This window comes from Sitodiplosis mosellana, unplaced genomic scaffold (assembly GCF_009176505.1).
Source record: "Sitodiplosis mosellana isolate CC-2019 unplaced genomic scaffold, AAFC_SMos_1.0 Smas_scaffold_30, whole genome shotgun sequence".
Classification (NCBI taxonomy): Eukaryota; Metazoa; Arthropoda; class Insecta; order Diptera; family Cecidomyiidae; genus Sitodiplosis; species Sitodiplosis mosellana.
This window is the reverse complement of record NW_022595272.1, coordinates 4,251,334-4,264,568: the sequence shown is the minus strand read 5'-3', so window position 1 is coordinate 4,264,568 and position 13,235 is coordinate 4,251,334. Positions and strand designations below refer to the sequence as shown.

At 37.7% G+C, this 13,235-nt stretch overlaps 1 protein-coding gene across 1 annotated transcript in view; it reads left to right on the top strand.

Moving 5' to 3' along the window:
* Positions 1-13,235, top strand: part of LOC129569391 (uncharacterized membrane protein DDB_G0293934) — a 30,990-nt gene that overhangs the window by 14,107 nt on the left and 3,648 nt on the right. Inside the window, exon 3 of the mRNA XM_055448181.1 lies at positions 1,816-1,897. Within this exon, the coding sequence (XP_055304156.1) occupies positions 1,816-1,897 (82 nt within the window). The remainder of the gene's footprint in view (positions 1-1,815; positions 1,898-13,235) is intronic.

The window sequence follows — 13,235 nt, the reverse complement described above, 5'->3', positions numbered from 1 at the left end:
AATGACTATCGTAATTGAGAAAAGTACAAAAATGAAGAAGAAGAAGAAAAAAAGCTGGCAACAAACGACGATATATAAATTACAGCACCTTGCGAATTTCAATGGAAAAAAAAATTTGCCGAACAACATCGTAGACAAAGAAAATGATTTGGAGTGGGATACAGAAAAGAATGAACCATCGAAAAATGAAAGAAGTGAAAATTCCGAGATTCAAAAACTCGGCTCGATCTCAACAGAAGTAGCCAAGAGAAGAGCATATGGTAATGGTGTTTCCACTCACAATGAAACCAAATGCGCACAAAACAAAAAGCAGCGAACGGCAATGGCAGCAACAGCAATAACAACAACAGCACCGAAGAATTAAGAAAAGTGAGAGTTTCGATTTGATGGCAACACAAACAGAAGCAGAATTTAAATAAATATGCAAACCATGCCCTCCATCAACTCCATGCAAACGTATTATATCTATACTCGCATGCTTCTTTCAAATATTTTCGCTTTTTTTCTCTTTGCTTACTTACCATTCGGTTCGAATGCTTACGTGCCATTCCGATCGCACAGACCATTTCTATGCTCGACTATCACTTTGAGTTATTTTTAATGTGGCCGTCGCCGTTGCCTTTTTTCTATTTATTGCCAAACTGACCACTTCCAACAGCAACAACAACAGCAGAGGCAACCACGTTTCTATTCATACTGATTAGACAATGTAAAATTTCGTTTCATCTTTTACATTTTAATGAATTTCCATCGACGCCCGTTTTAGTATGCAACAAATTGTACTGATTCCATCAGCCAATCCAAAGCGATTCACCGATGGCTATGTTTTGATTTGCAATTATGTAAACATCAACTGAAATGGCGACACATTTGCTTCAGCATTCGCTTTTAATTTTGATGAAACAGTTTTCCGACGAATTGTTTTCTCGTTCGATTAATCAGAATAAAAATTTTTCGGAAAAGGCAATAAATAATCGTACGCTTTGAGCTCAGCATCATGAGTCATACGGGCTGTACGATTTGTGTTTGACCATTCTTGAATCTGGAACAATCGATTTGTGTTTTGCGTTAGTTGCCAAAATGTAACACTTTCTAGTCATTAATAATTTTTACGTTCATTTCAATTCATTCGATTGCTAAGTCATTTTCGACCAATCTACCAACAGTCATCGGATACGGTGATTGTTTAGACCAATCCACTTCTTCAAATCGTGCGCAGTTTGACGGACTTTTACGTAAGATTGTTTTTGGAATATGGAATTATTTTTTTTCTTCACCCATATGATCTGTCAAAAAACACGCAACGCCAAAAAAAGACTAAATCGGCACAGAATGTCGTAGTCGAAATCCATATGGAATTTTCACCGTTTTTATTTGACTATTTCATCAGTGGGAATGGTCAGTGATTTTTTTTTTCTCTTCTGAAAATGGCGAAATTACAAGCAATTCTGTCATTACTCATCATCCGAGAAGAAAAAAAAATAACAACGACTTATAAACCGCGCGGATGATGCGGCCTCATTTCGCCGCTCTTTAAAATTACAAGCAATAAAAAAAGCACAACAGTCGAAATGAAGAAACATCCGAAATTCATATCCGTGTGCAGATCTTAAATGATCTCTCATTAATTCAGCCAAACGCTATGAACAAAAAAAAAGAAGAAGCAACAACACAACCAGATCTTTGTATTCATCAATTTGGAATTTTTCTCTTCTGTTGAATATATAAGCATATTTGGTTTAATGGGAACTTTATTTTATTCATACGATATGAATGTTTTTTTCTTTTATTTCTTCTCTTTTACTTTCATCGCAGTGTGGTTGAACGTGAGCTTAACGTACCGTTACCGCTATCGAAAATCATCAAAAAATGGAATAATCTGCTGCAAGAATACAAGGTAAGTGCTTTTGATTACGTGAATTATTCGGTATTCATTTGAATGAAAATGCCGTGTTGTTGTCCCGGGAGAGAGTGTGTGTGTCTATAAGAGACCAATCACCCTTCTTCTCATCCTTTTCTCTCTACCTTCATACTCGATGCGTTCGTATGGCTTCGAATCATCCATCGTCAATGACGTGAGTGTGTGCCTGGTGCGTTTGAATAATTTCCAAGAATTCAAACGTTAATTTACGTGCGCGTATATGGATTACAAAAAACCCCAAGCAGCTTTTTTTTTCTTGCTCTTTCTTTTCGTTGGCTTTGGCCATTTGTAATGTGCTGGCCATTGTTCGTTTCTCAAGATTTTCACCTCTAACCGCGCGTACATTCGTGCTCACAACCGACGAACAGGCTGTCGAGCTTCGCTGTTCGCTATTCGCACAAGTGAAAGTTTTTTTTTTCTGTCGTCATTTATGATTTTCGCTTGATATTCACTCGATGCAGTGTTTATTACACAAAACTCCGAACTAAATAAGCTGATCTTGTTTACTTTCAATCATTCCTTTGAGTCGCATGTGTAATTAGAATACTTACAATAAAAATAACAAGTTCGACCTCAGTTGTTGAGAGCGTGAGCACGAGCGCACGCGCGCGCACATATTGATCGAGCGAGCGAGCGGAATGCACGGATAAATGCGATAAACATTCACATTGAAATCCATATTTATTACGTGCATGAGACGAAAAATCTGAGTGAATCTGTCGGCGTGTAAATCCTGTTCAAGTTGCAGTGATAGTGTCGACTAATTTTATTTACAGCTTCGTGTATGCTTTTTTTCTTCTGTGTTTTGCTTCCACAAATGTTTCAATCGAACTGTAATCAAATTGCACACCGAAAATGACGATTCGACGGAAATGTTCGATTCATCGAGAAGAAGGGAAAAAAAATTTGCCAGTGATTTTATAGCTCAAGCAGATTAGCGAGTAGAAATGTGAGCTCTAACCATTTCCAACGCATCGAAATGCGCGCGGAGCAGAATGCAATCGCATCACGAAATAGCGTTAGAGATAGAGATTGAGATTGAACGAGAGAGTGCAAGAAAGAGAGGGACGCCGCATAGCAGATAGATAGATGTAGATGCATATACAAACAACAATCGCACGTTTAATCTGTTTTTAATTGTATGCAATCACTGCACGTTGTGTCATTCACTTTTAACCGCGTTGAAGTTCAATCGAAACTATTTTTCTGAACTTGAAACTCAAATGAAACGCGCGATAAGCGCTACAATGTGTTATTTTTCTTCTTATGTGCATAGAATCTAATCAGAAGATGTTTGCGATTTTATTTATAACAATCAATCGACTTGATGCAGCCGATTCGCTTTAGACTCGATCAGTAATGAAATTTCAATTATATGGGCCAAAGCCAGAATTAAATCATAACATTACGTTATTCTAAAGCGGAAATGAGTACCGAAATTATGTGTGTTAATGGAAGACAGAGTCAAAATTATGAACGTCCCATGTCCAATTGATGCGTTAGCTGCACAAATGTTTAAACGAAGACAAAATTACAAATTGCTACATTGCATGAATCCTACGATAGTTTCATGAATAAGGTCATCCAAACACAATGAAGAAAAACGGTTCCGAAGTACATTTGAAAAACGAAGACATAGAGAGAAGAAACGAAACGAAAGACAAAGCAGAAAGAGACGACCAAAGGCATACTTCTGTCGATGTTCTTGACGAAGAAATAACAAACGCAGACGAAGGCAAGTGTGAGAGAATGTAAATGGCTTATCAGCAGCTATAATTTCGATCAAGTATGTCATAATTGAGTGTGCACAATGCCACTGTGTACATTTGGCTACATGAACGATTGCGAGCGCATGGGATGGCAGGAATGTGTCGCATGTGTGGATTTAGCGCGATTCATTCGAAATCAAGAGGCGACACAAGAAGAGGGGGAGAGGGAGAGAGAGAGAGAGAGAGCGAGCGTAAATGAGTACGAGAGCAATAAATAGAGGAGGAAGAAACAACAATAAAATTGAATAGAACAGAGACTGTGTCTAATCAGTGATTATAGAGTTTTTGTCTTATCTTAAATCGGTTTTTCTAATGTCGACAGATAGAACACATAATCAAAGTCTAGGTCTAACGTAAGTGCAAAAATAGGACTTTATACAATCGGCCGAAGCGGGCGAAACATAGAGAGTGCAAAGGCGAGAGAGAGAGAGAGAGAGAGAGAAGGAAGGAAAGAGAGTACAACGGGCGATATTTTTCTATTTCTATTTTCTAGTTTCTATTTCATCTATAGTTGTGTGTATACAATGTAATTGCTATCACTGCAAAAGCAAACACCATTTGCACAGCACATGAAACGCAGGCCACGAGAAACTGAAATCGACGAAAAGCAAAAAAGAAAAAAACGAACGAAGAATACAACAAAGAATGACGCGTTTAATGACAGATTTGAATTATGTCAATAACCAATAAAAACTAAACGACGCGCGATCGATGCGCGCGTGCGCCCGCACTCCTAACGTAATTGAATTCTGATTCTTTTGTTGAAAATGTGTTTGCCGCGATTTTCATTCGGGTGTTTTGCCATGATGATGAAAATTGGTGTGTCGTTTTGTCTTTTGTTTTTCTTCGCATTGATAAACATGAAATTTCGGTGCGTTTTGCCACAGAGCTTTTCTAGGGCAGATATGGTGCCTATTATTATCATTGTCGAAATCATATTATGATGTCTATGTCGACACAAAGAATATCACAAAACGTTTGGGGCTTTATTTTGAATTTCAGTAGAAAATCTATATATTAATAACAAAACACCAGAGAAGAAAAAAAAATTCTTATCTTTTTTCTTTTGATGTATCACCTCATTTATCTCTCTGTGTGTATGGTGTATTTTTGAGCTGAATCACATCGTGTCAATTGTAAGTGTTTGAAATTTTGATTCGTCCTCATTTTTATATTTTGGTTTTTGTTTTGTTTTGCGATTGCAGCCAACGTTTTACCTAGGCAAATGTGATATCCGCATCTATAGAAAGAAAAAAAACACACCATATACACACAAGCCCAATCATTTCGTTCGCATTTTATGGACAGTATATTGCGTGATGAAACACTTGGTCGGCTGGCACAATTCTCGCAATTATATAATCATTTGTTCTAATCTACATTTCTTGCCACAATCGTATCTCGCAGTGTGCGAGAACAAAGCAAATTATCAGTCCAGCAGCGCGTTTTTTTTTCTCTCGTTCTCTGTTGTTCTCCATGCTGATGATATTGTGTGTGTGTGTGTGTTTACTCGAAATGAAAAGTTCCAATTTATTGACTGATTTTTGTCATTGTTTTCATTCAAAGCTGATTCATGTCCATTCAACTTTACAAATACAATCTATATTGTCAACATTTGAACAACGCATCGATTTCAATCACCAAATTTGTGTATGACCATTGTATGGAATTTTGGATGTGGAGATAACAAAATTCTAGTTGTTCAATTCATGTAAACGCTTCCTTGTAAATCGATGTTGTGTTTATCGAAATGTTGCTGATTTCCATTTGGCATGGCCGATAATTGCTGCTGACACCGTACGGTCTATGCCGCGAAATTCCACTAATTTCGGCTTACTGTACGGTGTATACTACACACGACACGACAAGCACATCAAAATTGTGAATTGTTTCGTAATCATGTGATAAAAAAAACAAGCATTTGGAGCGCTTGGCCAGAATTGCTAATACTGCGTTCGTTGTAAGTGAGTGAGTGAGTGTGTTTATCTTCCTTTCTCTTGAAAACGTGTGTTCGTTTGCCAAATGCCTCATTTGAATAAAATATTGATCAAATAAATCTCTTATCGATCTGTGTGTGCATTTGTCAAAATGTGTGACCAACATACTTGGTGATGACCATTCGCCCGCCGCGCTTCAGCCACATAAACTCAAAAAAATAACAACAAAAAACCACCGATTTCAAGCACGAATTACAATGACGAGAAAATAGAAAGTTTCCTCGCTTCAACTCTCCGTCGTCGTATGATTGTGTGATTTTTTTTTTCTTTCGGAAATTTCGATTCTTAAATTTGGTGTGTGAGTCGCGTATATTAATCATATTCGTGATGGTCATAATGCTTTTTGTCTGTTTCTCAAATGACGAACACAATTCGCCATTAACATTGTTCAAATTTGTCACGTAAGAAAAAGAAGGAGACAAAAAACGCACATTATGCATTGAATTGTCCACTTTTCCATAGTGTCATTTTGTGTTTCTATTAAAATTCAACAAGAAAGATAAAACAATACAACCGAAAAGAAAATTGTCAACCAAAATCGAGTTGTTCCAAAAAAAAAAAAATCAGCTCCAAGCAGCCACTCTTGCATGTTACGCATTGAAATGATCACGTTTGTGATTCGCATCGAATTGTAATAAATGTTTTCTCATCGGAATTTAATTCTTTGACCAAAATACAATTATTGATTCGTGAATTTACGAAATAAGAAATCCATAGTCATGTCAATGCATGAAGCAAACAAAGAAGAAGAACGACGAAAGCTGATTCAAAAGAAAAATTATGGGAACAAAGAAACCAGCGAATACTTGAGCATGATTCAGTGCGGAATATGCGTAAAACGTACTCGATCTGAAAGTAAAATCACTGACACACTTTTCTCCGATGGAACGAACCAGCACGTTTATGCACGCAAAAACTGACCCACTCATGATGTCATCCCGAAAAAGACACACGAAAAGAATATGATATACATATTTACGGTTATGTTTCGCACACACACACACACACACACACGCGTGCTTGCTTTGCATGCTTTTTTCGGATTTTAATTTCATTTTTGTTTGACCAACATCTGAATCTGAACGAAGTAGAAGCAAAAGAAGTCGAAGAAAAAAAAGCACACGAAATGTTTCGGTATCGCTTCAAGCAAAATGGTCTCTGCTGGAATGGAATTGAGTGAAGCGAGCTACCATCATCGGTGGGGAGCAAGTCGAAGCAGCAAATTATAAACGAAGAGAAATAAAAACCACAGTTAAAGATAAATCTTGAAACGGAACTATTTGTGGCCGTTAAACATAAAAGAATGCGGTGCAGTTGGCGAATGACTCAGTCGTTTTGCGATTTACTTAATCAACGTGATGAAATCGTGACGCCTGATGATGAAACTGTAATAATGATCGAAAGCTTATCAGTTTGGAAAATCCAAGAAAGTTACGTTTGTTCGGGGCGAGAAAAAAAAATGGAACCAGGAACTTTGGGTTATTTCGATGAAACGACAAGTCAAAATTTAATCAATTGGTCCAATCAAGGAAATCCAATAAAAAATCCAAAGAAATCACCTGAGAAATCACCTGCAAAACGCCACCAGCAAGCGGTTTCTAATCCATTTTCTTTTCCATGTAGTAAATTTTCTAAAGCCAGAGCAATTTTTGGGTAGCAATTTTCACTAATTTTGGCATTATGCTCTTCATCGTTTCTATTGGTTGGTGCGTTCGTAACGCATCTATAATCACATTTCATGACGTTTATTGTGCTTGCCAAGCACACAATTTGATGTACCATGATTATTGTTATTGTTATTGTTGGCTATAATTTTTTGTTTCTTCTTTTTTTTTCGCCGATGTTTCACTTGGACGGTGTTGTTCGTCTTCTACTTTGCTCTTTTTTCGGCGTACTTCTTCACACAAGAAAAAGACTCGTTATTACATGCATGTCATACTTAAGTCATGATGTGTAAATTTCCTTAACTCAAAGCTCACTCACTCGCTGCTGCTGGCAAAACGATGAAAAGTATACTTCTGACGGCTATTTCTCATTTTCTCTCCTTCTTCTCGCTGCTCGCTCGTGTTTTTCTTTCGTTTGCCTGCGATTGTTGCTACCTTCTTATTCTTCGCGTCTTCTTTCTGCGATGCTTTCTTTGACGTCGACCGTTTATTATATATCGTTGTACTCTTTTTTGCTCATTGTTTGTTGTCTCCTTTTTTAGCTGTGCAAGTATAAGATTTCTTTGCGCGCATACCTTTTCTTGACTCGTTCGTTCGTTCGTTTGCGCATTTCTTTTTCATTATTGTTCGAGGTGTGTAATGTTTTTTAAATTCCATTATATGAGATATTAATAGCAGCAACACTTTTACTTTCTCTTTTTTCGTCGACTCTGTTTTCGGTGTCATTTTCTTATGCTGAATCGTGCTGGCTTCATCATCCACTGGAAATTGCTAATGAGCGAACAAAAAAAAAACACACACAAATCTTTTGGCGAATCTTTCTTCTTTCGTTCGGCGAATCTGGTTTTATTATTTCTTAGCGTGATTGAAAGTATTTTGTCTTTTGAATTTTTCTTTATTTAATCAATAAATGAAACGAATTGATTAGTTCTAGTTGAAGCTAAAGAAATCAATTTGAAGAAAAGTTTAAAAAAAAGTTTTAAAAAAAATTTCGCATGGAAGAATTTCCTTCCTCAAATTATCTGCGTGTTTAAAGAAAGTTCGAGGCCATTTGCAACGTTTCAATTATGATTGTGATTGAGGATATATTTCCATAATTCTCTCCTTCTCTCTCCTCTCTATCTCTCTCTCTCTCAATCGTTTGAAAATTTTCAACAAAAACAGTTCTCATTTTCTAATTCTCGTGCATTTAAACCGCTAAATCAAATGGTGAAAAAAAAGAAATGTTTAACAAATTAGAAAAAGAAAAAATATATGCGCATGTGTTCCAAGCGAATTGAGCATGATATACGTGCTCCGGTATGGTGAATGCTGGCTCAAGCGCGCGCGCGTTCTGTATAAAGTCAAAAACAGAAGAAAAAAAAAACAACGAACGAACAAACAAAGGCACACCAACAGCAGCAACAGCAAGTCTATGACGATGACGTCGACGTAGTACTCACAACGAGAGAGAGAGAGAGAGAAAGAACCAACAATCAGCTCATCTGTTGAATCAAAAGTAGGTCAACGTGCTTAACACATATACACACTTATTCATTCGATCATCGTTACAAATCACGCACTCAAAGTCAATAGAACGTAAAGTGAGAACAAGTCGGCGAAAGAAGACGGCGTGCGCAAGAGATCGAACGCTCGCGCACAAAGAATGAAAAGCCAAAACAAAACACGGAACAAGCGAAGCTTAGAGAAGAATGAATAAATGTAGGAGAAGAAGTACAGCAGAGAGAGAGAGAGAGAGAAAAAAGCTAAGCACTAAACCGACAGACGCTCTGTGAATCAAGAATTGAGTTCAACTCAATGGTTGGCACGAGAACACGAGAGAGTTTGTGCGCAACATGAGACTTTTTCCAAAGAAAAGAACATATCTAATGTCCGCATTACACACATGCATGCTTCGCAGAGTAGCGTGAATTTCAACAATGATTTAAAAGGCATTTTCAGTACTCATTCCACATTGTGTGTGTGTGCGAGCGCGTTGAAACACAGCGAGAGAACAAAAGGAATGTGGCTTTCTTGTTGAAATGCCATAATAATATAAATACAAAAGAACAGATTTTACGACATTTTCATTATCAATCGATTGACGAAGCGTTCTGATTTCTTTCATTGCATTCAAACATTTAAATTGGTCAAACGACACATCATCATCATCAATGGGAATGAAATTTCCTGTCGTGTGCGAACGAACGTGGTGATTTAATGAAACAAAAACTGATTTTCCAAATCCGATATGTGTTTTCTAAGCGGATCACAGGAGCTTGACTCACACAAACCAGCTTTGGGAGAGAAATAAAAAAAATGAATAAGTCTATTTGGATTCTTAGTTCAAATGAAAGGCGAAAGCCAAATCAATGGCAACTATCTGAAACTTTCTCGATTTCAATACAGCACCAATCCTGTGGAACAATCTGACGATATCAAAAAGAATTGTACACGATTTGTGCAAAACGTGTACCTTCGAATTCCGAAAAAAAACAACAACCAGCAACAACGGACAAGTACTTGAATTTTGTCTTCGAAGAGTGCACACGCGTGTGCACATTAAACGATAAAAAATGAAAACAAACCTGTTTTGCGTTCGCCTCGCGCTCCCGTATCATCCACATGAAATTGGTGTTTCCTTTCTTTTTCCATAACAAATAATTTTCTCTCTGTGTCGCCGTCGTCGTCGTCGTCGTTGATTTTTCGTCTTTGTTTCACTTCTTTGCGCATTCATATTTCTCGCTCTGGTCGTGTCTCATCTGTGTGCGCGCCTTTTCATTAGCATGCATTCACCACGGTGTGTTCTCAAGATAAGACGATCTGCATCCGTGACGATTCACGATTCTGTCTGTGTATCCAACTGGAAATTACTGGTTTTTGGCTGTGCGGACGGCTTATTATTGCTCTTGCCGCTGTTGCTGTCGCTGTTACTGTTTTGCGGTTCTGAAACAAGGTGAAATGGCAAGCGCGCAAAGATCAAAACCGTTTTCTATGTGCTACGGCTGCTGCCGTTGCTCTGGCAAACGGTGAAAAAGAAAGCGTGAGTTGTCGGCGAGGGGAAAAGCGTACATTATCACAGGAAACAAAGAATATAAATAACAGGCAGTGGGCTGCCATCGAAATACTCACAGAAATTCTTTGGCGTACACACAAACACACACACACACGTGTTGCCATAGACGTTTCACGTTCAGACCTTCGCAACTTTTTCTTTTCGTCAGCATCGATTTTTTTTCTGCACTTTTCACTCCGCCATTTCGTTCTCTTCGGAAGACTGTGCATTTATCTCCATTATGTCGTGTGAGCTGCATAGCATTTGCTTTCAGTTGATCTTTTTAGCTCTCGGTTTTTATTTTCGGGCTCGAATGTGAAATGCTCATAGATCCGTTTGCAAAACGCCATTTGCATATTCAAACAAATTTTCGTTTTCTTCTTCGTCTCACTGTCTTCAGCAAACGCCACGGAATCGCAACCAAACCAAACCAAACCAAATAGAATCGCTTTCGAATCTGAAACATTTTAACTCGTTGATCATAATCAATATCTCTATTATAATTCATTATTCTCGTTTATGACACCGCGACGGCTATAAACCAAAGCCTACGTGAGTCGTTTGCAAACGAAATGAATCGCTTTGAATCCGCTCTCGAAAGGCAAGTTTTCAGTGGACATAGCAGCTTCGTTTAATTTCCAATGAATTTTTATGTCAGTTTCTGAACACCTAAATTTTCTCTGCACCAAAATGATAAAACCAAATTGATATTTTCTCACAGCATCCGCCAAAAAAAAGCGTCAACGAAAAAAAGTAAGAGCGAAAGAACGGGAATCTGTCGACATTTTGCATCTAAATTGGATATGCATAAAAAAAAGTTTTAATTGGCGTGTGATATTATCAGCAATTTGCATAGGACAAATGGATTGACAATGGCGATATGACGATATGCTGCGTGTTTGCTCACCATTAACGCGCCATTTAGAATATTTTATAAGTAAAAGTCGACGCTAAAAATAATCTCTTGCATGAAATATCAATCAGTTTCGGTATTTCATTGAAAATAATTTCAATAAATGCGAGACAAAAACGTTTTTGTTGAATGAAATCGGCGTACCGATTGGTTTTGTGGGAATCTTTTTTTTTTCTCTGAAAACATGCAAATGTTGACAAGTAATTCAAATAATATGCACCCAGTTTTTTTATCTCTAGTGTTGAAGATGAAAAAAAAATCTAGAGCAAAAATAGCGTCGAAACGTCAGAGAAAGGAAGAGAAGAGGAGAACTATGAATTGATATTGGTGTCAATAAGATGATAAAACCATCTCCAACTGAATCTCATATAAATCGTCCGTTTTTTTTTCTCGCACAAGCCTTTTAAATGTCGGCCACATTCAATTCTGCATTAAATCCATCGTAATCATTGTGTGTATTTAGGTTTGCCTTTTCAATGGACCAACTGGAGTCTGCGTATACGCAGCCAGAACAATAGAAAGCGACTTCCGGCAAAACACTGGAACGAGCAAAAAAAACCGTTAGTAAAAAGTAATGCGAACAGCGAGAGGGAGAGAGAATAAACGAATATGGCGCATTAATTTTACCTCAATCGCCCATTTATTTAAACATTCGCAAAAGCGAACGCCGAAATAAATGTGCACAATTTGTTAATTTCTTTCCCAAAAATAAAACCATTTCACCGCCATCCAACGGCATTCTAACTACGGTTAACATTTTCTCCGGACCAAAAATTCAAAGCACAATCACGAAACGAAGAACGAGAGAGAAAGAAAGAGAAAAAGAAGTCGTACGGCGAAAAGTGAATACACAAAAAAATTGAACCAGTCGAAAGTGAAACAAGTGGTTTCAACAGCCGCTATAGTTTTGGTTTTTGTTTTTGTACTCTTTGCTCGTTTTCAAGTAGACACTCGTGTAAGAAAGAATCAGAGAAACACGAAAAAAAACACACACATAAAAACTAACAAGTCTCACGCGCTTGTTTGCTCAAACACATCTTGTTTTTCGTTTCGTCACTTTTCATTGGCTTGCATTTGTGTGTGAGTGAGTTGTTAATTTAATACCTTGCTTTTAGATAGTTCACATGGCACATATTAATCTGTTTTTCTCTCTCGAAGAATTGGTTCGAAGATTTTCTCCGTCTTTTTCTCTCTATCACTCTTGCATCGTGTCTCGATTCCACCGAGTTGGTTTCAATCGATTCATTTGGCCAAAGCGCGCAGAACCATGAATATAAATGAGCTATTCAATTTAAATGATTTGATTGAAATGGCGATAGAACAAACGAAACGGAAAAGGAGAACACAAAAACTATCCAAATCAAATCTCTGCCATCGCATTAGTGAGAGAACTCAAGACTAGACCGACGAAGATGGTGAAAAGAATGCCGTAAAGAATTCTTTCTTTCTTTGACTTGTTTTTATGGATTGCACTTCATTTTTAGAAGGGCAAAGTACCGTTAATCGTTTCTTCTTCGTTACATTTTGATCACTAAAAATCTAACGAGTACTTTGAAGATGTACCACTGTTGTGCTCGGCATTGGCATCGTCATCGTGGCGGCGGTACGTTTGTATGTGTTCGAGTGTGTTTGGTTGCGAGTGCGCACGCGATTTTATACACACAATTCCAAATTGAATCTCCGGTTAAATGCTGTAAGCCGATTCCATTAAAGAATTTAGCTGCTAAGTGGGTCGTGTTCCGAATTTTATGCCTGTGTAGTAAATGCTCCTTTGCATTTCATTTTCATACTTTCTTTTGTTCTTTTCTCGTCGTGTGTATCTTGAGCATCTTATGGAATTTCGTAGGTGATGTGACCTCATTTCTCGATCCATTCTGCTTGTTCTCTCTCTCTCTCTCTCTCTCTCTCTCTCTCTCTCTCTCTCTCTCTCTCTCTCT